We start from the raw sequence: 26,055 nt of genomic DNA on the forward strand, positions 1-26,055 counted from the left end.
GAGGATAAAGCATCTATAACTTTGTATTGGAAAATCCGTAACGATGATGTTGATACTCATTAGTATTGTCAACTGATGTTTCACCGGAATTGGTCAATCGTTATATTTATTTTTTACCCTCACTTACATTTTGCTCCCTGTACCTCCTGCAGATTGACTGGTATAAAATGCTTGAAGTGTTATAAAGTGTTTATAAATAAGTACTTAAACTTATGTAAGTACATAATTGCACAATGAATTTATGATGACACCCTAAGCGTCACCTAAAACACACGAGGCCATCGTCACCATCGATAGATCATAGAATTGTCTAACCGATGTCAGACGTGCCTTGTGTCTTGAACGACGACCCTACTCATAGTTTTCTAGGCTATGCCACCGCAAACATGCGCATCTGGAATTATTTATTATAACACCAATCAGAGTGACTAAGAATGACTAACGACTTAATACGGGGTGACACACTTAATAGAGTCGAATATTTCCTGTAGTGACACATTTTAGCTGTAAGTCAATTTGAATTCGGGTACGTGTTTTATGGTCTATTTTGATTTTTTGAGAAGCGATTGTAGAGTAACGTGGAATCGAGTTTATCAAACTTCAGTCCATCTACATAATATAAATGAAATAATTGTAATAAAATTAATTCCGTTGGATAATATCTATTGAACCAATTTTTGAATAAGCAAAGGTCGAAAATCGATAAAACACCCGCTTAAATAATTAGCTAGGATGCATTTCCGTTTTGACGACTTTATAGATAGAATGTAAATGTCCTATAAATTATGAACGCATCCAAACACTCTGCTTGTCAAGTTGGAAGACACGGAGGTTAGCGATCTCACTGCGCCCACCAAGGAGTTCCTTACACACGCGAAAAAAAAAGAAAAATGCTTCGCAAACGCGATCAGTTTACCGTGTAGGTTTAGTATGCATGCTTGAAAACTTTAATAGAATGAACACTGTGAAAGCCATACTGACACAACTCGCTACAGTAATTAAAGGAGATACCTAATGATAGAAAGAAACAATAGGTAGGTACTACCTACAAGCTGATAATTCTTTCATCCATCATCATCATCATCAGCCAATAATCATCCACTGCTGGACATAGGCCTCTCCCAAGGAGCGCCACAACACTCGGTCCTCGGCCTTCCTCATCCAACCACTACCCGCCACCCGCCTAAGGTCGTCAGCCCAGCGGGCAGGAGGGCGTCCCACGCTGCGTTTGCCTGTTCGTGGTCTCCACTCGAGAACTCGTCTACCCCAACGGTTATCGGTTCTTCTTCTTTTCTCTCATCTTCATCATCCATAATAATAACAAAACAATCACGAATCTGCAATGACATGCACTTTAAAAATATGCGAACCCCGAGAAACAAAACACTACTACCTATAATACAATCCATCGATCTCTTTGACATTTCTTTATAATAATGACTAAAGAATTGACTCTTTGCTACTGCGACACATTTTCATACACAACACAATCGAACCGACAAAGCCGGCTGTAATCCTTGAAACAAAACGAAATGTCCCCCATCGGTTATAGCTTATTTTATTTGAAACATGACATTTCGCATAGATAACGTCACTTCTGCACTCTGGTGCTTGTGATCGGGCGCATCCATGCGTATAACGAAAACTGGATGGTCAGTAGCTTTACTCTGCAAATCGATGTAGATTTCAATTGAATTTTGTTTATACCTAGTAGTAAAAATATATCTAAGAACTTATATGGATCGATTATGACAGGTGGAACTTTTTCATTGTAAGCGAGTTTATTATACGTTCTTAGATATATTTTTACTTATCTATTAAGACATACTTAGCTAACAAAGCAGTGGAAGAGTTAATATCATAATAATAACCAGTTATTATTCTGTGGTGTCTGTAGAAATACGCTGAATGTTGATGTTCGATCGACTTCACGAGTAGCCGCGCGCTTCTGTCTAACTTATCAGTCCTGCAATGCGATTAAAACGGTATAGGAAGACAAATGCTTTTATAAATCATTCATTATTTTGCGTCAGATACAGTTATGAGTAGACAGGATCTAAGCCGAGTCGGGAATACTCGGGAATGTATGATTTTACTGACTCCGCAGGACTCTATATTATATTCTACCACACGACTTCGTCTAACCGTGATATCCTGCCGTGATCTCCACACAGAAATAGGCCTGTTTCCAGAATTTGACTTTATCTCAGTGTAAAGTACCTAATTCAATATTTATAAAAAAGTGTCTGCTACTCTTCTAAAATGCGGACTAAGAACTAGACTATAATTTAGATTTTCCAACCATATACCTACCCTCTATTATCACCCTAATTAAAATTGTTAGTTAAAACAAAATAATTAATATCACTCGACAATGTTAAATGGATACACAAATTATATCTATCCTTGCACCCCCAGCATTGCCCATGCATTACCGATCTGTCAAATTAAGTCAACATTTTACCCTTTTGCCTTTTGCCGCGCACATGCCCTCTGACAGATGACGCGATGACAGTTCCCACACGTAACGGATTAGAGCCGAGCACATTTCCCGCCATCTTGTGAGCACCTATCAGACGGCTCACTCGAGTGATTAATTAAAAGCTTTGATTTATCTTCTCTTTATCTTGCACTGTTGGTTGTTTCATGAAAGTGAGCCATTTTCTTCCATCTAATTGTTCTGGGATTTTAAGCCAATAAATAGGAAGGTACCTACCGAAATAAGTCCAAAAACCAGTCTGACGAAAGGTGGGTACCAACGTTACGAGGTGTAATGTAATGTAACATGTTACACGAGATTTTATAACAACGTTGCGTAACATGCTCGTTCGTTACAGTCCGTAACGTTGGTCAGTACCAACCAAAAAAACCAAACCAAACCAAAACCGAAACCATTTTTAAGTTGGGGTAAAACTAAATGGACGTTTTATACGTAAAAGTGAGCCAGTTTCCATATATTTTTCAGGGTGAGTATTAAGTATTTAGCTCACAGATGCTCTAAGTCGTCTTAACAACACGTGTTTGTAAGATTAATAACATAATTAAGTTAAAGAGAGATGCCGCTTTAGACGAGACAGCTAAGAAATTGGTTTCACCGCCTTTAGTAGACATATTTTTTGCTTTTCTAGATTTGTAGGTACTTTTTTACCCATGTATCCCTACTCTTGAAAGGCAATGTATTGCCGCTGTCTTACGTTCTCAACTCATCATAACTTTTCTTCAAAAGCCTTTTTACACAGAGTAAAAATACGAATATGATCAGCTAGGTAATGCCTATTTCGAGAACCTATATAGCACTAAGCACTAAGTACATATCCAGAATGAAGAATTTATTTTAGATTTTGGACGAAAAAGCCTTTTTTGGCCTTTTTGTAGTAACTTCTAAATTGTATGCATTATAGTCTTGTTTCCAGGTTCTCAAAATAGGCATTACCTAGCTGATTATATTGGTATTTTTTCTTTTTGGAAACACGCCTCTGAAGTGAAGTTATGATTTTTTTTATGTTGAGAACGCAAGACAGACTCAATACACTGCCGGTACCGGGGTATAAGTTTAACGTGTCTGTGTATCCGTCTGTGGTTGCGTAGCTCCCAAACTCCTGAACCGATTTCTATGCGAGTGTTCTAAGCCATGATTATGTTAGCTATGAAAATCGGCCGTTCGAAGACTATCAGCTCGTGGATGACGGGTCTGTAAAACTTCCTGATGTCTGATATAAAAATAATATATACATTACATAAGTAATAATATGCATTTAGTATTTTCTGTCAGAGTTTACTTTTTCGTTAAATTAACGTAGCTACAATCGCAAAATAACAAAAATATTTCGTCGCCTTTGAGGTCAACTAGTCTAACCCATACATTTTGTGAAAAAAATAGTTAGGTATACCAAACGATCCAGAATCGATTAAAGTACACGGTGGACAATCATTCCAAGGCTAAAAAAATAGTGAAGGCGAAGATTTTAGGGGAAAAGGGTAAAAAATATATTATTAATAACTATCATTTTGGGGAAAAAATAAAGTGTACGACCTGCAGACTTTGACTGACTCTGTGAATGTGTGTCTGTGTCATTTTCATTTGTTGCTGTCAGACTGACTTAACTAAACGTCAAAAATAGTCTGTCATTTCTGTGATTTCATCGAAAAGCTATTTATAAACAAATTGTTTAATTGCTATGATATGACTAGATCTTCATACATACTGGGTTTACTTAGAACTATACAGGGTATAGAAGCTATTCAAATGACTTTTTTACTAATAATGAGCGGCTTACCTTTGTTTTAAGGGCGAAGACGGTGTTTTCTTTCCCATATCTATTTGCAGCATAATACAGCACTCCACCTCCGAAAACACAAGCACAAGTTGTTAACACATTCTTGTATTGATATTGGAACTTCACATTACTCAAATTTCTTGTTGAAATCGGTGAAATTTGTACTTTCTTTAATAATTTTGCCGAAGAACGAGTTAACGTAGCCATGTTGGTTTGACAGCTGATTGACGTGTGCGAGTGAGATAGTGCCATAGAATAGAAGGAGAAGAGCAGAGCATGCGCGCCAACATGCGTCAAAATCTCAGAATAATAATCCCATCCACAATTTAAAATATTTTACAATCTTAATCGTAAAATTCTTATGATATGAAGCAACCCTTTACAAAGTTATTTATTTTAGACTAGGTACACACACATTAAGATTGAGAACACTAATCTAAAATATATAAATATCCCTCTTATAACTGGCCCAAAGGTTATTAACACTAGAGCGGTAGTAGCTCAGTGGTGTAAGCGCTTGCTTCTTCTTGTGGAATTTATTAATAATGGATTACACCACTCTTATGGTGAAGGAAAACATTACGAAGAAACCTGTACATCTACATAGATCTATGGTGTTGACAGGTTCGACCTATTCTCAATGAGCCAGGTAGGCACACCTCCACAGAGAGTAGAACAGACTGTAAGGTACTTGTATACCTACCTTCCAAGGATCAGGGTTTGACCAGGTTCCATTAACTTATTAGTTATTAAGTTAGGAATAGGTAAATAGGAACACATAATCTTTAATTAATTAGAGTAGATAGGTACAATAAAACAAAATATATGTATGTATATCTAGTCAAAGTTTAATTTTATTTACAGTACGTAGGAAAAAATTCTCTAATAATTACTTCATAGTATCTATTCAGTAGTTTCTGCATAAACTTCTTCAGTTTGGTTCTGCTCATCAGCACCAATTGTGATATGGTATTTACAGGGCTCCGTTGTTTCTGTATCTGCCTCCACCAACGCTGTTTCAGTCGGGATAGAAATAACTCTTTTAACAGAATCAGCATTGTCATACATACCATACTCGGCCTGCCACAAGATTGTTGTGATCAGTTGTTGGATATTACCACGAGTTCTTGGTGCTTTAAACTTTCTCAACTTATTCGCTACATACTCCCCAAAAACCGAGTATTCATCTTTGATTGGTGGAGGATCTCTATAAATGATCTCGCGATCAACTTTACGAGGCAATGGGGTGCTTTGATAATATGAGGACTCTCTTCTTCGTGGTGGACTGATCACTTCTCGCTTGACTTTCATGGTTTTAACTTTTTTTTTCTTTGGTTCGTAGGACTCTGTGCGACCGGTCTGATATGGATCATCCTCCAACCATTCCTCGTCATTTTCATGTCTCTCCACAAGCAATGAACCTCTATTTGATTCTTCAATATCAGTTTCTGCTTCAGTTTCAGTGTCACCATGCTAAAAAAATATATTAATTAATAATATACAGTTTTTAAATAAAAAAAATATGTAATCGGAATGGTTTAAGTATGGCAAATAACAGAGTGTGGTGGCAGCTTGTAGACTGAAGAGTCCTATGTAATTGTGATAAATATAAAGTTACTTAAGTATGTATTGGGATAGATATTGGAAAGGACCCTCCTTGAGTGATGTATCAACTAGTTATACCCACGCGCATTCTTGGTAGTCCAGTGACTGACACTTAATCTAAAGAATCTTACTCCTACTGGATAACTTTTTCACAATGGTGACAAACCCTAGTCCAGCTCTAGTGTTTGTCTGTCACCGACAATACTACATAACCTCTAAAACTTCAAAAGACCTCATATTTACCATTTGTATCATAATTTGAGGCATCGCATTACTAGCCTTATCATCTTGACTACTTAGATTATTTACAGAAACGGAGTAACGTACGTTCTTGTCCTGTTTGTAATTCCTGGTGCGCTTTAGGGTCACCTCGTCAGCATCATCAAGACTTTGCCGGGCGATATCATCCAAACAACCAGTGCCCAGTTCCCACTGTATAGGATGTTTGCGAACTAAATGAGACTTCAAGTTGGTTGTGTTTCCGAAGAATTTGTACTGCGTATCGCATAATTTACACAACACCGCATAAGTCCTTCCATCGTCAATTAGACGCTCATAGAAACGCCAAACAACGGAATGACTTCTCCCCATAACGCACTGCTGTTGGTTGGAATTTACCCTCTAGATTCGTATGAAGAAATCAAAACAAACTTTTTAACTTGCCGCCCAAATCAAACCGATTATTAATTGAACGATGATCAAACGAATCGAATAAAATAACTACATCAACTCAAGATCAATGTTGGACAACCAAAATGGCGAATGGCGATGCGATGCATCGAGTCTCGAGCATCGAGAATCAAGTTGCTTCGCTCCGATGACAGAACGCCGCTATCAATCGATTATTTGTTTGCCATCTCTTATTCGTGCAGCGGGAACACATAGCGCCATCTTTATCTATCCAACTAAAGTGACGTGCCGTGCCTCTCCATGTTTACCAACTATGAGAAAATAAAATTTTCATAATATGACTGCGTTCAAGATTAATCATAGAAGTACTAATTTTATGATTTTAACACAATAATGTTAAGTGCCTATTTCACTATTTCTGTCTGATTTCTCTGGGATAATTTTTTGGTTGTCCATTGTGACAGGTAAATTAATTTATCGTTATGAAAAAATAATACGATTAATATTATAGTAAATTATTTTTCTTAGCTCGCGAGCGTATTTAACCAACTTAAAAATCACTAAAGTAGGTACAAAAATACTTTTAAGAATAAGAGTTAGCGTCAATTCAGACGTACCACAACCACACCACAGCCACAACCACACCACAACCAGGCCGTGTGGTCGGGCGTATATTTTGTATTGAAAATGAATAATCTAATTCACACGTGCCACATTTTGCCGTTGTCATCGACCACCAGTGTAATACGACCACATCGCAACCACATGGCAACCACACCGCAACGGCAACGCCGTAACGCGTCAGCGGCACCGCGGCCACCTCCTCTCCCTATTAAATTCATACGACCACGTGGTTACCACATCGCAACGACAGCGACAACACAACCACTTCGACATTTTGTCGCTGCCACAACGCAACTGCAAAAAGCCGCTGTCACACAATTCACACGTAACCACAGCTTGACCACATTATGTCGCTGCGACGTGGTGTGGTTGTGGTACGTGTGAATTGACGCTTAGTTGGAGCTACTTACCTACTATCATTTTTTTAAATTGGTGCATTTGAAAACTTATTTGAAGAACAGCAGCAACTTACTTGTGCTTTGTACCCTTTGATTATAATTATTGTTAATCAGAAAACCTTGTGCCTACCTTCTGGAACCAAAAGGTACACTTTCATACTACACTGTGACGCAGCGGCACTTTTGTTCTACCGAAGTTTGTTAGAAGTCAGTGTCACTGCGCTCATACAAAAGTGTTATTAGTTTAGTTACTGTCGCTGCGTCAGTGTAGCCGAAGCCGCTCAACTCATAAGTGTACTTAAAGCGTCGAGGCGGTGGCGTCGAAGGGTATCAAGCCTCATTTATTTACAATGTCGAGTTCTCGCCACGACTCTTCAGTAAATGTTGAACTGGGCTCGCATATGGATAACATAGGAAGGCGCTCTGCCGCCCGCCGCCTCGACCCTCTTGCAGTGAGAAGATTAGCAGTTACAGTCGTCGAAATATAAGAGGCCAGTTTGGATCCAAAATGTATGGGATGACAGCTGGTGTCAAAACTAAATCATAAAAAATCTAAACAATAGTTAAGTAACTTTTGGTGCTTTAAAAGTACTTTTGTCTTTCGGCCGTTAAATAAAAAGCCAGATTATGATGTGTCTTTTTATGTGTTTTATCAAGTAAATCAAGAGTAAATAGCAAATTTGTTTAGCTGTCCAAACGGGCCTATTATATTTCGACGACTGTACCACAGTAAATTCTGCCAACATCACGTATTGACTAAGAAACATAGAGTAGCTACTTAGGGGCTTCACTCAACTTACTATCAAGGCTGCCGTCATTTAGGACGAATAACTTCATTAAAAAAAATTACATGTAACATGCAAAATGTTTGTCATGCTTATTTATTTTAAGAACCTTAGATACTTCTCCCGTAAGCGAGGTTTCCTCACGATGTTTTCCTTCACCGTCAGAGCGATTGAAAGAACTCCTTGGTATTGGAACTCTTGGTAGATATCAGCGCCGGGATTCGAACCCGCATCTCTGGCGCTTACCCGACTGAGCTACCACCCCGCACTAACCGCGGCCTATTTAATATTTGTTCATTGTAACATTTTATGTTGTGTGATTTATGTATAAAGATTCTCCTATATTGTATTGTGAGTTAGTATGAGTTCTGTAAAAATAAAACAGCACAGTACAGGATTGTAATTTATTTCAGTAAACGTGACTGTAAAAAGTTATTGTCTAAAAGTTTCCTTTTTGTTTGTTACCTACATTTACCTGGATTTGTTTAATGATATAAAAAATGTCTAGAAACATTTTAAGTAGGTTTGATATTTTTTTTCTTCACAGATCAAACTGTTTTACAATTTCGATAAATGCACAAAGCAAATGTCACTATACAAATACTGTAAATGTATCGAAATAATTAAGTATAATACTGTTACATTCTTCTCCTGGCTTTCGTAAGATTCATGATGTATTTTATTTAGTAAGTAATTATTGTTAATGTGATGTATTGTGTATGTATAAATGAAACAAGGACTGACAATTGTACTTAATCTGACATTTGAACTTATCCCAGGGTTATATATTATGGCACATGCGCAAAAATATACCCAGATACACTATCACATAAATGTGACCGCACATCTTGATTAGGTAATTCTTGCAATTACAGCTTGCTACGCACGGTGAACGTTGAAATTTCATGTTTAAAATGTATTTATCAGAAAGTTCATATTTTAATAATTTCATTTTTATAAGACACGGATGATGCAGATGTACAGATAAAATCACTACCTACGGAACTCTTCATTCTGACTGTCTTACTTAAATTAATGACCATATAGAATGTTTAAATTAAAAACTACCTACAACGCTACTAGATACTAAATCAGAGTACCATTTTCACAATATCGAAATACTGCATCTAACTAAACCTACAAAAAATATAGATCGATGTATCATTTACAGTACATAACGAGTCAAGTATAATAATTAATAACAAACTCGGAAACATAATAATTTAAATAATGTAAAATGACTCGAAAGGGGCAAAAAATCTAAACTGTTGAAAAGCAGGGCAGATCCACCCATAAATGCTTTGCGCAGATTTCACGCCCTTTTCGTTATAAACCTTAAAATAAGACGTAAGTATAAATAAGATTATTAAATATATTTTCCCGTACATACAAAATATTCACAAATCAATTAAAATTGCAAACAATCACATTCACGCTTCTGTTGTCGATATCACCAACACTCAAGTAGACTTAACTAAGCATCATCTACATTCTGGAAGATATTTACAGATATATTTTTTATGTTCTTAAATAAGAATTTTTTTAAAGCCTAAAGCATAAAGACTTTTAATTGGCAGTGTGATAGTTGCAGTAAAATTATGATTAAGTATTAATGTAGTTACAAAACTAATTATTAATGTTAACTGTTGATGATATCGACAACTTCTCGATTACAATTATGATATTCTATACAATAATCTGAATGCGAGGGACATTACTAAAAAGAATGTTTTGCAAAAATACGTTCAGTAAAGCTGTTAACACAAAGACGGAACATGATTTTCCGACACTGTCGATCGTTACACAGGGTTACTGAACGACATTCAAAGAGTATAATACAAAAATTGGCTCACTAAAAGTACAAGCGTATGATTCCTACACAACTACGTCTTGGAGTAAAAGGGAAAGAGAATTTATTAAAATCAACTAAAACGTTAACAAAATACGGCTTTCTCTATATGAAAAATAAATAAATTTACAAATTACATACACGTTTTACAGTTAATTATTGTTTCACACCGTGATTAGGTATTTTATCACTACATACCTTGGACTGAGGCAAATGGCCTTGTGTAGTTAACGTTTCGGACACTTCTTGACTCGATCGATTGACCTTTTACCTCATTCATCGGTCCTATGAAGAAAACACAGGAGAATAGCCATCCGCCGCACATATACGTACCCTACTCATAGCCTAGACTCTAGACCAAAACCAACAAGTCCTACATTACTCAGTCCAATATAATTATTTCAGTCAATTTCTTATGAAATTACACCGCAGCACTCTTCTAAGTACAATACGTTCAGCAATTCTTGAGGATGAAATTATTTGAATTTAAAAAAATCATAGTGACATAGTTTTTCAGAGAATTTCACGTAAATACACGACATTGGCATGATGTGACGGGATCGATAGTATCGATACTGCCTTGTATTATTAGTAGAGGTCCATTAACAAATAACTGAGCCTTTAAAATAAATCTGTGATATTGAGTAGTAAGTAATCTTTTATTAAAGGCCGTATTAAAATAGAAGCATTTCATATAAAAAAAAAATGTGAGTAACCATGACTTTCCTAATGAAAAGAAAGCATGATACTTCGGTGTTATCTTTAGTATTTTTCCCCTATTGATTTACTTATATAATGTCATTTCATCAACAAGAATCACTGTTTTCTCCATTCTAAAACAGTTCCATGTACCTACCAAACCTTCTTATGACACCATTCCAAAAATACTTACATAGTTAATATTATATTATTTACTCAATTGAATTAAAACATCTAATATTACCATGTTAAGTATCAGTTACTAGTAAGACAACTGGAATCTTGCCGATAACCTAAGTTTTAAAGCGAACTAGGAATATAAAATTGAGATAGATAATTTCAGTTAACTTTGGTAGTATAATATCATAAATTTTATTGTTAGATGAGTACGTAAAGTAGAACACGCTATCAAGTATTGTCTTGTTGAAGGTAATTGTTCGTTAAAACGACTAAGAAATTGAGTATTCGATTTTCTAATTGCTACAGCTGCGAGTTTACACTAAACACGTGAGAGAACAATGTTCGAGTCGGAAATTCACGTTCACTGGACGAGCCCCGGCGAAGAGACATAGAGAGAGAGCGCTTAGACATCACGTGGGGGGAGAGAAGAGGAATGATAGAGATTCAGTTGACGCCTGGCATAGAGGAACCGCATCAGCGGAGCAGTGCGACGGAGGCGGCGAGGGCGAGGGGGCTCAGGAGCGCGCGGCCGCCTCCCGCGCGGTCGTCGACCGAAAAAACTCCATGTCCGTCGTCGACGAATCCTCCCACGTCTCCGTCGTCGTCGACGTCGACTCGTGTTTTCTCCTCGCCTTCGGGTGCCTGCCCTTCTTCTTCGGATCGTTCGCTTTCTTGTTCTTCCTCTTCATCCGCAGGTTCTGCTTCTGGAGTCGGCGCGCGCAGTTGCGGTGGAACGGCGGCGGTCGCTTCAGCTTGCCCTTGTGTCGTCGCGCGGCGCACTGCGCTTGCTTCTCGCCCTCCCACTTCCTCGTGAGCGTCAGGGCATACCCCGACAGGTTGCCCAGCGGCCGGCCGAGCGGGATCTGCATCCGACGCGAGTGGCCCCGGTTGTCTAGTGCTAAGAACGTCTTCTTCCCGTTCCGTATTCGGGAGTACGTGTTGTAATTGTTTGCTTCTATGTGCTCGTCGAACATGCAGTCGTCCGAGAGGTCCTTCTGGAACAAGAGAGAAGGGATAAGTCACTTATTGATTATGGACAACAACCGACAACTAGATTGAGTGTAACTGGCACTGTCGGGGATTGTTTGCATTTGCAGACAACGACTGGCGAAGTAAATCATTGTACCTAAATAGTTGAAAGACAGTTCCTAAATCTAATTGTGACAGATTAATGAAGTCGTTAACCAAAAACGCTCATTATAAACACCTTATTAAGTATGCGGGCAATAATTGTCGGCTGTCCCCTGCTGACAGCGAATTAACAAACCAAATCTCGAAGTTATTTCTGCTTAGCTGTTTCGCTATGATAATATTATTCAAATACAATACAATACAATACAATACAATACTCTTTATTTGCACCAAAATAGAACATACAAAAAAAACTTAAAAATAAAAACAGTACAAAAAGGCGGCCTTATTGCTTATAGCAATCTCTACCAGACAACCTTTGGATGGAAGAGAGTTATAAAAGAAAATAGAAATAGAATTAGAGGTAGCTGAGGTGCAAGTGTATAATACACTACTTAAACACTACATACACTAAATAAATAAATACAGCAATACAGCAAATACCTCACATCCATGACCTAATTTTAGCGAATTCCATCTATTCGTACAAGCATTAGCCTGTAGCCGAAGCCATGGTCGAAATTATGGAATAAATTGATACACACCCCATTTAGGTAGTGACTTAGCATCGCCGACCGTTATGATAACAACTGGGTGTTCTAGGCAACAAGTTAAACAAATTGGCTGCTTAGGAGCATAAAATATGTATGGGTGGATCGCTCCGAGCCACGATAATGTCGTTTAAATCGTAAGATGTCGTACAGAATACGGGCATTAGCAATTCGAAAACGTTAAATTCAATTCTTGATAGAAAGTTATAGGACGTTAGGTGCTAAATTTATTGCACACTTGATTTACTGTTTGTCGTTTCAAGTCGGAAGGTAGACAAGGTCGACCCTTCAGTGTGGCTATTTGAAGACGCTTCGTTCGATAGCTCGTTAAATCGTTTCCAATTTATATTCGATTCTTCGCCCACTTAGAAGCAAATTGTGTTTTTATATCTTATTGGAATTTCGAAGCTGTGTTTAATTTTCTAAATGTTTATCATACCTCAGTTCAAACATTTAGCAACCACAGATCATGATTGTCATATGGGGTTTCATCATTAAGTAGAGGAAATTTCTCACGGGTCGCTTAAGAAATTTTAGCATATACCTACACTCGCGAGCAATGAAAAAGTACTTACCAGTGACAATAGCACCAAATTACTCCTGAACGGAAAAAAGGCTAACTTTATGCAACCTTGAGGTAGGTACATTTAACAGCGCATCAGGATAGGTATTTCGCCAACATTAATAAGTATCATTATTTTATTTTACAAAATATGGATCTATTTTATTGTATTTGTATTTTAATGGGTCTTACCTGTAAATAAAGAACTTATTATTATTATTATTATTTATAGAATACCGAATTTTGAAAGTGGAACTTTTACATTGCTCGTGAGTGTACCTAACTACGTACAATACAATACAATATAACTATATATGACCCCTCTTTAAACAAAATATCCTTCCACCCTAAGGTTGTCTTGAAAAAATCGCTTTAAGCGATAAGACCGCCATTTTTGTACATATTTGTTAGTATTTAAGTTTTTGTAAGTTTCTTTTATGTGTACAAATAAAGAATATTCTATCTATCTATCTATCTATCTATCTATCTATCTATCTATCTATCTATCTATCTATCTATCTATATTGAACAAAACACACAACATATATTAAATAACAAAAGGAGTAAGCACAATAGGCGGCCTTATCGCTAAAAGCGATCTCTTCCAGGCAACCTTTGGGTGAATGAGAGACTTATTGAGTAAGAGGAAGGTGTACACGTATTGCATTTAAATACGTACTTCAGAGGAACACCGATATTCATTTCCTGGCAACACCGATGTGAATATTGGCAATAATTTCATGAATATGGACGTTTCGATTTAAGCTTACAAGGTCACACTGATCAGCCATGCGGAATTTGTAGCTTACAGCTAATAGGTAATAGCTTTTGCTCTTATAAGGCTCCTACAGTTAGTTATGTACATACTATAAGTAAGCAAGGGAGTACATTAGTACAAGGCGTGAGTGCGTGTTTTTTTTTGTTTTTTTTTTATAAGAAGTTGTAGAATAATATATACTGTACCCTGTCCGTATTATACCTCTAGGTATGGATTCCCGATGGGTATCTGACTCACAGACTTTTTTCATGGTCTGGGTGCCAAGTAGTGCAGAGTTTTCCGGCTTCTCCAACTCAAGCTAATCATTATCCCAAAAACCTACATACAAACTTCGGGCTGAGTCTCATTTTTTATTTTTTTTATTATTTAAGTACAGCAACCTATTATTACTAACCACCTACAACCTACTATTGTTATATAACAGGTATCCCTTTGATCCCATCCTATCTTTACAGATAGGTCTGTAGGTTGCCCGCTCCTTCAACTAACATCTAACCATTTAGTTATGTTTAATTGGTTATAAAGTATATTTCTATGGCAGTTACCACTTACGGAAATCCCTTGAGACAAGTAACCAATACGTAGTAGTTATATTGGCAGGACAGTACTTACATGAGTTTAGACCTATAATTCCAGCTTCAAACCTACAAGACATCCCACCCATTGGGCTTTTGGCCCTGCGGCTGGGATAGGAGTGCGACAGTATTGCCAGGATTTAATAAGCTATGTTGCTATTGCTAATATTTAATATAATAGTTCAGTAAGAAGTTATTTTTTGTGGTTGGTTGTGGATCGGATGGTTATACTTTGTAAAATATAGCACAGTCCTTGTGACAGCTGTCAAAACCATGTTTATTTGACATTTGCTTGTTTTCAAAGGAAAACCTACTTTATTTATTTAGGGCCTATTCTAGGGACTATTAGGTACATGTTAACGTACCGGCTAACTAACAGTACAAAAATGTTTATCCTAGCACCAAGGACCTACGACCCAGAATCTAGAAGTTAATGTCATATCAGATCTAAATTTACTTCTATACATTCTAGATAGTAGGTCGTACCAAAAAAACCTGTCACAAAATAACCTTAGGTACCTACCTACCTAATGTCACGAAACAGGATATTTTTAAATGTTAATTATTACCGTCTACAACGCAATCCTCTTACCTAGACCAATATTAACAACTGCATTTACTTTTAATAACCTCATAAATAGGAGCTAAGGGAAAACGGATATGTTCGAAGGATACTTATGCTTCGTAATACTGTCATATTGTGGATCCTTTACAAGAGGCAGACAAATAAACTGACGATCCCCTATCAATTGTTTTAGAACCATAAAGATCAAAAAAGATAACCTCTAGGAGCAACTAGTGCGGACAACAAACTGAAGTAGATTGTCGATATCGATAAAGTTCTTTACCTAAAAGTAGTCAGAAGTTTACATTTAGAATTTATACAAAAATATAAATTATTTAAAAAATACAACCTAAGTACTATAAAACGTGTCAGCAGCCCTTTTAGTTACAGTTACTTTAAGCTTGCTTTAAGTAGTTACTTATATAAGATGCAAATACTTATCTTAGATTATTTTGTATGAAAACTGCCATAGATATAAAACAGAACACGACGTAAAGTGTAGTTCGATTATCCCTTTTGGATTAGAAAATCGGTTAACGAAGTGTTATTGCAAATTAGTAAAAGCTAGGCTAGAAAGTCCGTTTTCCGAGTCAACTGACTTAAGTTCTAGGTTGGTTGTAAACGTTCCACTGTTTTCAAAACGAATCTCAAGTCACCATAGAACAATTACGTAGATAAGGAGTTGGTTCTTTTAAATAAACAATAGTGATTAATCGATTTAAACTAACCGATTTATTTTGTAGAATATCGGTAGGTATCTCTAGCGTATCTACTCTAATTTCTCTAAGGAGTGTGATGCTATTAATAGAAATAGGGCCCCGTGATAAGATAAGCTAAGCATTTCGGGTGTTTTCGTCGAAATCATGGCAGCTTAATTGTTAATATCCGGGCAGACACCTGCCTAAACAACGTTGACAAAACACATACAACTTTATAGGTATTTTAAAAGTTTTGTCCTTTTATAAGGATTTTTTTAAATACGTTGACTATCTCGTAGTACTTGAGTTCACGTTTTTTTTTATTAAGGACCGGTTTTTTAATCTGTAGCTCAATAATTGGTCAAAAATCGCAACCATTGTTTAAAAACCAACAAAACTTAAATGAATGCATGGTTGACAAGTGACTTGACTAATGGTTAAAGTTTACTACGGATCTTCTTTATACTATGTGTTAACCTTTACTTTTTTACTTTTCGTAATAAGTAGGTACTTATCGCATATTTACAGCAGTGGTCGATTATTTCTATGATTTTTTGATGATTATTATTACCCTAACCAAAGCTAAAAGCCCAACAAACGAGCTTTAAGTACCTTAAAAATGTTACCATGTTAGGTAACTTCAAACAAACAATTGACTAATTAACATGTATTCAGTCCGTCCATATATCTAATGTGTAGCTAATATGAATAGTGTGTCCGTAACTTGCTAAATTAGAAAACTACTTGGGGCATTAAATTTACGCCATAGACGGCGCTACCACTGTTATTTATTCTGTAATAAATATGTCAATTACACCAGTCAAGTTAGGACAGATTTACGGCAACCACAATTAGGGGCCTAGTAAAAATATCCTGATTCTATTCATAATTTACATTCCTATGAGGAATATCTTCCTAGTTGGACCCTAGTAAGATTTGTTGAGAGTGCAAAAAATATTAAAGTTTGAAAGTTCCCATCCCAAGCATCCCCAGTTCCCACCAAATTGTGAATCTGTGGCGCATAGGGTTGTGCCCACGAATCGTTGTTTCCGAGAAATCGATTAATGCGACCAACAAAAAGAGATCGATGTGATTGAATCTCGTCAATTCTAGGTATTTTGATGTGGCTCTTGTCAACCTTACCGACAATATGGAGCAGTTTTAGAAGTTTTCGAATTTTCGTGACGAGTCTAACCTGTCGTCTGTGAATCCCGTGTTAATTTATGCAATCGCGGTGCTTTAGACTTAAACTAACGATGTGTTTGCGAGATGTTCCGATAAAATGCCATAATTTTTTACTGGAATAATTCTAGAGAAATTATGATTCAGGGCCAAATCATGAGCTAATTATAATGACTTTGTCGATTAATAATCAAATAAATATTATCCGAAGTCTAAATAAAATGCAAAAAATACGAATAGAATGGCTTAGTGTTTAATTACAGGTTATGCTAAGACAAAACATCGTTTGTTAAAATATCTGCAATCGTTTTGAATTATTCATGAATTTAAATATTATTCAAGTAGCAACATTTTTGGGATGAAAGGTTTAAGAATCTATGTAGTTTGCCGCCTTGTCTTAAAAAATATAAAACTGCGTTTGAAAAAGGACAAAGTTTACGACTGCCAACAAAAAATGATTTTGATATAGAAAGCAGGTTGAAATAAAGTGTTTTTATTATTGTCTTTAAAACAATGGAAGGTACTTAATGTGAAGAATAAAAGGAAATGAAGCGATAAGAGTTTTACGATTCGATATGAATATAGGCTTCGGGATAGGTAGGTGTTCAGATATCGTAATCTTTGGTGTTTATAGTTTTGGGAACAAGGCACCAAAATAATTCGAGTATGTTTTAGGTTCTGGTACATACCCAAGTAACATTTTTGGTTTTAAAAAGGTTTTGAAAAGGTTCTAGAACCTTTGTATGGAAATCAACTCGTGAGACTTAGAAGGCTCGATAACCTGATATTAACCTTATATTAACCTCCTGAGTGCAAAAAGGGCCCACGTTTTAGAACCTTTCTGAGAGCTACAGCAAAACCTATAGCTCAAACCCAGAACCTTTTGAACAACTTACACAGAACCTAAATAAAACCTTCACAACCTTAATTTAACGTTAACATAACCTTGGAAGACAACTTTTAAGTTCTAAATTAGTCCTGGATGTAACTCTACTATAACTTGAAACACATTTGATGGATATTTGTAATGCCTTTCCAGGACTCTCGGGTCTTAAAATGTTTCTGTGTAATATTTTATAATAATTATAATAAATGGCGCCATTACCTGACACTTTCCAAGACTCAAAATGGCTAACTTGTAAGTGTTGTATTAATACAAAATATAGTAAGTAGTGAGGCTGAAGTCAGGAAATATGAAAAACTTGTGCGACTAGCACTTTATTGTGATACTTTCGGATAATAGTTCTGTATAAGTGACGGGCCTTTTGTAAATGATAAATTTGAAGATATTTTAATTAAAAAAAATAGATAAAATTTTATGTTTGGTGTAAATTTATATATTAGAAATAAAAGTACTGTCTATATAAAAAAAAACATATATTTGGAATAGTATAGGAAACGCTACTGAATTTTCCCTTATTAATTAAAATGTATCTTTTTGGTAAGTTTTTTTTTTATTTCAGTGAAAAAATATGGCGGCCGTTAGCAAATTACTAAAAAGCATTAAACATATTTTGAGGATGCCTCTAAAGCTCTAAAATATTCTTGTAGGACTTAAATCATGCCTTTAGCTCATAGCCAGTGCTTAATGCTTTTGGTTTTCACCAAGTAGTCCTAATTTGTTTGCCTAGACAACTCTTATCAACCTAAAGGTTTAAGATAGGTTTTAAAAAATACTTATAAGTGATTTAAATATTCCATAACTTTATGGTTGTATCAAGGTTAAAAATTTAACCTTAAGCTCTCACTTTAGCATTCATGCTAGCTTTTCTAGAAGTAAATCAGGAGTCTACGACAACTATAAGATCCTAGAACTATATGCTCCTGAAATACATGTTAAAATAACGTTAATATAAACTCTTATCAGCAGCTCCAAGGTTGTATTAATAAACAATTAGTTTTAGGACTTAGTAATCATTCTCAAGTACTCAATATGACCAGATAGCAAAGCATTAACCTTTTCACAACCCTTATAAAACCTAAAGGCATTTCTTACAACCTAAGCTCGAATGAAATGTTACTTGGGTAGGTAAGAAATGTTACAAATCCAATTCTTCTTTAAAAATTGGTTGGTAGGTCGAGAGACACAAAAAAAAGTTCACTGTTTGGCTGTAGTGTCGCGTCAGCAAAAGAAACAGATTTGATTCGAATTTCAACGTACGAAAGGGTTCCATCGCCATGGGCGCCGGGCGGCGGCGGCGGCGGCGGCGGCGGCGCGGCGCGACGTGAGTCCGGCAAAAAACATCACAAAAAGGTGTAAAAATCGCCCCAAAATAGACATAATTTATACGAGAATTAATGACTGTATTGTGTGTTTTCGATATAATTTTTATTTACGATTGTTTACCTATTTTATGTTCTAATGTGCCGCAGTATTTATGGACCCCAGATTTTGGTTGGAAAGAATGTGGATTTTATTCGATTGAGATGCATTTCGATTATTTTATCGGAATTCGACCGTATTGGGACAAATAATAAAAAGCTTAGATTCTGAACTAATAAAATTACAGACCGAAACTTTTAAGACCAGATTATATTATGCTTGTCGCCACCCTATAGTGTCTCGTAAAATCGAATCGATACAGAATCGTATAATCTCACTTTCTGAACTATTATCTGCTATGTTATGTACTACATTTTATAGTTTATATTTATAGCATTTTTATGAGTGTGAAAGAATTGATAAAAAATATCTTTAACTTAGCATTCAAGGACTATAGTAAGTAATCGCATGAATGATATGAATGGCCTTGATTTTTCTGATCTCCTAGAACTTGTAATTAAAAATAGCTTAAATTCCTTCAGTTTCTCTGCCTAAAATTTCATTTTATGTTAGGTACTTATTTTGGGAATTTCGTTCGTTATTTAAACAATACTTTATAGTCTTTAGAAAATAACTACAAAATTCTTCAAGAGATTATAGTGAGGTATGCTAAGTATTCAAAGCATTAAAACTAATTTCAGTACCTCGGTTTTACTTTCACAATAGTTTTGGTATACTAAGACCTGGTTTCTCATGATTCTGTTAGTTACAGTCTAAATCACGGATTTGCTGACGACTCGTTTAAGGATTAATACCCTTTTTAATTGGATGAGTCCCATGACGAAAATCTAACAGACCATTCATAAATCAAGCATTATGTGAATCATTCACTCACACTTCATTCATGTCTCTGTGATGTCAAACAACCTCAAACAACCAAACTTTTTGGTTTTGAGGTTGCCATGGTTACTATTTCTATCGAGGTTGTTTTTTGATATCCGTCATTGAAAATAATATCATTACGCCATGCCCTTTGAAAAAACAATACAACGAACAAGATGGAGTGTCAGTGCAAAATAAACGACTCAACAAATAACACCTCAATTTCTAAGTAATTTTAAAATATTTTGTTAGAAGAAAAAAAAAACACGCACTCACGCCTTGTACTAATGTACTCACTTGCGGGGTAGGCAGAGGTGCATTGCTGCACCCACTTTTCGCTAGAGTGTTATGTTAGTCCCAATGTAATAGGGTTTGTTAGAAGATTTTTGACTTAATTCAATAGTTGTCATTACGTCATTAGGTTTAACTTCTTGAATCTATCTAATCTTGGTCTAGTGGTAGAAGCTCAGCTTTATCACCCAGGGATCCCGGGTTCGATTTCCAGGTAGGGCCATCAATTTGAATTAAAATTAAAACTTTTATCTCGGTTTGACAGTATATAAAACCCAGACAGTATTTCGCTTCATTTTTATGTCACACAACATCTAGTTCGTATATTGTTTATCAAAGTCTCTGTTCATTTTTCCATCTTGAATCTTGACAGAATGAGTGACAAGTAAACAACCCGTTGCCTGGTTACCGGTCTTAACCAAGTCTTAGCGGAACCCCACAGCAGCAATTAAGTTTATCACCCGATCAAGGGAGTTAACCCTGTGATGTAGCATGGTGGGACACTCACTAACCTTAACGGTCCATCATGTAACCAAACCGAGGTATTTTTAACCTAACCGAATGGTGTGAAATTAGGCCTAAAGAGCACATATTCTTTCAAAATATCTATGCAATGCAATGGAAAACGTATAAAATTTAAATCAAAATCTAGCAAGGTAAAGTTGGTCTAAATGAGAAATATGAAGAAAAAAATAAAATACCACCATCCATTTATTATTATACGGAACAATTTGCTCCCTATCTCTCGGCGCGACCACACATCTTCCTATGACAAATCGAGACGCACTCGCACCTCTAATGAATCGAATCAAACACTTCCTGATTAATGATTTCACTCCACCCTTATCGAGCTAAGTGTAGCGCCTACTTAATGGGATCACCACTATTCAGCCAGCAGCATAGAGCCGTCTGTTAAAAAAATCATTATTCTAAGCGTAGACCTTTAAATGCTGGCCACTTGTAGTCTAAGTGCATTTTCCCGCCAGATTAGCGGGTGCCATGTTCGATTTTCAAATAGGTACGGTTAATTTTTCAAATCTTCATAATTAATGAAGGTTACTTCTAAGTTCGGAATTTGCCCCTATTAGTCGATTTGAATGTGTATAAGGATATCATAGCACTTTTAACTTAAGAGCAGAACTGCGCAGGATTAGGTAAGTATATCACTTAAATTTTAAGACATCACCTGATCAGCCTTCTATGCTGTTTCCATTTGTAACGGAACTTGGAAACCACAATTTAGGTGCCACCCGGAGATCAAAACCGGATCCCCCGGTGTTAAAGCAAAGCTTTTACCACTAGACCGCAGGGGTACGCTATGCTACTATAATAGTATATCTCTAAAAAAACAAAAATACGTTGGCAAAACAAAAACAAAGTCGTTACATTACTACCGCTTGCATCGAGGGGAGCACAGCAAATGATAATGCGCTGACGAAGACGAATAACTTACTAAACGAAAGTCGAAGATTTGTTGCCAAAACAAGGGTGAATTCCCATTTTCCCAGAGGTCCAAACAAATGCAGGCTTGAACTAATTTATCTTGTTGTTTATTTGTTTGCGGGATTTGGAATACTTATGGTAATGTGTAGACAAGGTGGAGAATAATATAAATAAACTGCATAGTGCAGTGTGAAAATAGAAAGCTCAAAAGAATAGTCAATTTATAAATAATAAAAGATTCAATTTGGCCATTCGTAACACTCAGCGTACACCCATTCAGTGGATATCGATCCATCACAATGTTGATCGATAGATCTCGAGTGAAATAGATCACTGTTAATATTCTTTTATTAGTGACTATGAAAGACTTATTTAAACTGCGGTCACGGATTACTTACTTTGTTCCGAAAAAAAAAAAAAAACATTTGTCAGATGTTTTTTTTACAGGGTAAATAAAGCATTGTTAATTGACATGTTTGGCGTTTGGTTTTGTACGTGCTTGCTTGAGTGTGTTAGCAAATATTGTCAAAAGTTACGGTGTTTGAAGAGATGACTTTCAAAAATTTAAACGTGCGAACTTGCCAATAAGAAGTGATTTAAAATTATGAAATTAAAATCGACAGTTAAAGTACAGAAATCAAAATAGCAATTATGGTATGGTAATGGACTTTTAAGAAGTGCAGGGTTGATATACATATCTTAGAGCAAACTAATAGTAAGTACTTGTACATAGGATGTGGTTGATGATGATTGGCGTAAGGCTCGCAACCTCGCCAGGGATTAACTGTTGATTTCATCATTATCATTACCATAATCAGCCAATGGTGTGTACGTATATGTATATATGTACAAGTGTATGTATACATGTGTGTGTGTGTGTATGTATACAGGTGTGTGTGTGTGTATGTATAAATGTGTGTGTGTGTATACATGTGTGTGTGTGTGTGTGTGTGTATGTATACATGTGTGTGTGTGTGTATGTATAAATGTGTGTGTGTGTGTGTGTGTGTGTGTACTCACATGTGCGTACTGGAACCCGCAGGCGTCCATGCAGAGGTAGAGGCAGGTGGACACCCCCTGGATCGTGAGGAGGCCAACCTTGTATGTCGCTCGCTGTAGTATAGCTGCAACAAACAGATGGATGCTGTGAGTGGATGAGCACCTATAATCTTACACGACGACGCTATATATATTTTATGTATATATATATATATATATATTTTATTTAATACCAACCAAGATGTTGCCGACAAACTGCAATAGCAATTTGGCTATGTGGTTTTTGGATACTAAATAAATAATAAAACATAGATAAACAATATATGAACAAGATGGTTGTGTCATATAAGTACCTAACAAACAAAAAAAACGGTCCGCATTTTGTTAACTCTCAACCCGTTTTAAGTTTAACCAAATGACAAACATTGTATCAATTAATAAAGTCAAAAATCTTCTCTTCCTCAGCAAGTGCGGGAATGAGGATATGACAGAGCATTGGGAAAAATAGCGTGAAATGACGCATAAAGCCGACCCTAAAGAAGAGAGATAGCATATAATATAATAATAATTAAAAAAAATATATTCTCTGTTGCATTTTGCTTACGTGTCTCTGTAAAAACTATATTTTATTTGTAGAAGTTGTGCCTTTTGTTAACCAAATATGTCGCTAGGTAGTTAAATTTTCATTTCTTTGGCCTTCTTATTAAAATAAAGCGAAGTTACAGTATCATAAAAGATGTAAAAAAAATTGACTGCAAATTTTGAAATAATCAAGTACCTACTATAAAAAATATTAACTACAAATTATTTAAATTCATATTATTTTCATATGCATTATTTTCAACTGTACCTGTATGATTAAACTAAAATGTATGTTATTGTTATAATTATGACTAATTTTTAATACGAAATTAACTACCTATAATTTATTTTTCGTTTTATCCGAGAGTTGTGTTTTACTTCGGGCTGATTTTTCAATGGTCAGATAAACGTTATCTGAGGAATAAAATTGTTGCTGTCACTGTCTAATACAAATATTCAGATGTGACAGCATCAGAATTATTCCTCAGATAAATAACGTTTATCTGCCCATTGAAAAATCAGCCCTTAAAGGTTTTTTTAAAACACATCCTTACGGCTCATATTACGCAAAGTCTAGTATGCAACATTGTTAAAAAAAATCTTATAACTACTTTACCTTCATAGCACTGAACCAGCAGCTAAACACAATCAGAATTTCTCCAACAAAATGTTAAAATATATAAGTTGTTTACTCCTAAATATCTTAGAGCCTACAGAACTTACCTACAGTAGCATTAATGTGCTAATATGGCGCTTTTAACGACATTGTAAAAATGAGATATTGTCGTGAAGTACTAAGCGTAATGTAAGGAGTTAGGTAATATTGAACTGGTTTTTAACCTGGCTTTTTGCTGTACGTTCATTTTATACTATAGATTTAGACCACCTCACTAGCTTTACCTACCTACATTTAAATAACGTGTTTATTTATATATGTAAAGCTATAGAAAGAAATATTAAGTAAGTATACGAAGATATTTCTCAAGAATTTTTGTGTAATTATTTTGAGCATATGGGCCCATGGTTCAGAATGAGTTTGGCCGTAAATGAGTCGTAATTGGATTAGGAATATTCATTCACTCATGGGCTGCACAATAAACTTCTGCCACTTTCAGTAACTTTATCACCCACTGTTGGGTTACCACCACCGAAAATTTGCAACGTTGTAAAACCCTTGTAAAATCTGACGTAAATTGTAAAGGCATGATCAGATGTTTGTCAGGCGAGCGACCCTGCTTAGGTATGGATTGTTAATTTTTCATGTGTCGGTGGTGGTACGGCAGCTGGTTGTTTTTTTTACTTCATCCGATTTTGACTGATAAAAAGTTATAAGTAATCTGTGGAGAAATCTCTCGTCACCGGTAGAAAGAGTTATTGATACTGCCAGTTAATAAATAGTTATAGTTAACTGTACATCATGTTTATCATCTGTTTCCATTCCTCATTGCAAGGGTACACCTAGTTAAGACATGAGACATCTAGATTTCTTATCACATTTTAATTGCTAGTTGTATTTATAAGTGAGCAAGATCTGGATCTAGATTCTAGATGCACTTAATTAGTTTATAGGCAATTAGACCGTATCTAGAAGTGATAGATTTGTTTACCGTTTATTCGATTATAAAGATGTTGTTGATGATAACAAAGTTTTAACCTTAATAAAAATGGTCCCCATAACCCTAAATCTTGGCCCTTTCAAGACCAAAACATACCTATACCTAAGTATATATTTTATTTACGTCAGTATATTTATATTAATGTGGGTGTTATTGCTTTTACCATCAATTTTTAATCAAGTCAAGGCACGTATCAGATTAATTTTAAATTTAATCAAACAGACATTGTTATAATTTCATAGTCGTATAAATAATTACATTTGGATACATTTAAAAAAAATATATAGGTAGATACTTAAATAACATCATATTAAAAAAAGTATAAGTGCCAATTTCTCCATTCTCTGTTAGAGCATAACCAGGGAGTAGTGGTTAACTTTTGACGCATCTGTGATGAATTTTATATGGAGATGACGTTTAATTTATAAATCAATCCCTGTCGGTTAGATAACCGACAATGGAGAAATTGGCACTAAGTAACAATTATGTATTTACTGGATCTTAATCTAATGATTAGATTGTCTGCTAAAACAATTATCATTGATCCTGCCAGCATAATAATAACTAAATTAACCCATTACACATAACGATTAAAGCCTATGCATGTTTATGTATTTAAAGTTTCTGAATCACATACATATATTTTATGATATCTGTATCAAAGATCTTGCTTGTCGATCATTTGTAAAGATACGATTTTATAAACGTGTTTATTGTAATTTATCAGGAGTAAAACAGGTCGGTTCTGCTAATTTTATAGCAATTTCGAGGTTTTAATTGTCCATTTCGCCATGTTTCGTCTTGGAAATGATTTTTTTTCGAAGTTTAAAAGGGCATTTCAGATTAAGTCGTAAAATGACTATAAATGGTGCTTCTGTTTTGAATGTTAA

General features: G+C 35.6%; 3 protein-coding genes across 9 annotated transcripts in view; all 3 read right to left on the reverse strand.

Moving 5' to 3' along the window:
• The window catches only part of LOC105382620 (calcium uptake protein 3, mitochondrial), a 67,992-nt gene extending 63,466 nt beyond the window's left edge, over positions 1 to 4,526 (reverse strand). For 2 of the 4 annotated variants that reach the window (XM_048622247.1, XM_048622246.1), the window contains exon 1: positions 4,278 to 4,526. In XM_048622247.1, coding sequence (XP_048478204.1) covers positions 4,278 to 4,484 — 207 coding nt within the window. In that variant the 5' untranslated portion in view covers positions 4,485 to 4,526. The remainder of the gene's footprint in view (positions 1 to 4,277) is intronic. The other 2 variants (XM_048622249.1, XM_048622248.1) reach the window with 1 other exon arrangement.
• A 575-nt stretch (positions 4,527 to 5,101) lies between these two features.
• LOC119690823 lies at positions 5,102 to 6,674 on the reverse strand. 2 transcript variants are annotated; one of them, XM_038106686.2, is made up of 2 exons: positions 6,126 to 6,674; positions 5,102 to 5,750 (listed from the first exon to the last, which is right to left on the reverse strand). In XM_038106686.2, exons 1-2 carry the CDS (start codon positions 6,471 to 6,473, stop codon positions 5,181 to 5,183), a joined length of 918 nt encoding a protein of 305 aa, XP_037962614.2. In that variant the 5' UTR covers positions 6,474 to 6,674; the 3' UTR covers positions 5,102 to 5,180. The 2 variants fall into 2 exon arrangements, with proteins under 2 accessions (XP_037962614.2, XP_037962615.2); XM_038106687.2 differs by having other exon boundaries at positions 6,210 to 6,668.
• Positions 6,675 to 8,709: 2,035 nt separating this feature from the next.
• The window catches only part of LOC119690777 (fibroblast growth factor 22), a 129,051-nt gene continuing 111,705 nt past the window's right edge, over positions 8,710 to 26,055 (reverse strand). For 2 of the 3 annotated variants that reach the window (XM_038106521.2, XM_038106522.2), the window contains exons 4-5: positions 22,989 to 23,092; positions 8,710 to 12,042 (exon numbers count right to left, since the gene is read on the reverse strand). In XM_038106521.2, the coding sequence (XP_037962449.1) occupies positions 11,563 to 12,042; positions 22,989 to 23,092 (584 nt within the window). In that variant the 3' untranslated portion in view covers positions 8,710 to 11,562. The remainder of the gene's footprint in view (positions 12,043 to 22,988; positions 23,093 to 26,055) is intronic. The other variant, XM_038106523.2, reaches the window with a different exon arrangement.

Source organism: Plutella xylostella, chromosome 7 (genome assembly GCF_932276165.1).
Source record: "Plutella xylostella chromosome 7, ilPluXylo3.1, whole genome shotgun sequence".
In the NCBI taxonomy this organism is placed as follows: domain Eukaryota; kingdom Metazoa; phylum Arthropoda; class Insecta; order Lepidoptera; family Plutellidae; genus Plutella; species Plutella xylostella.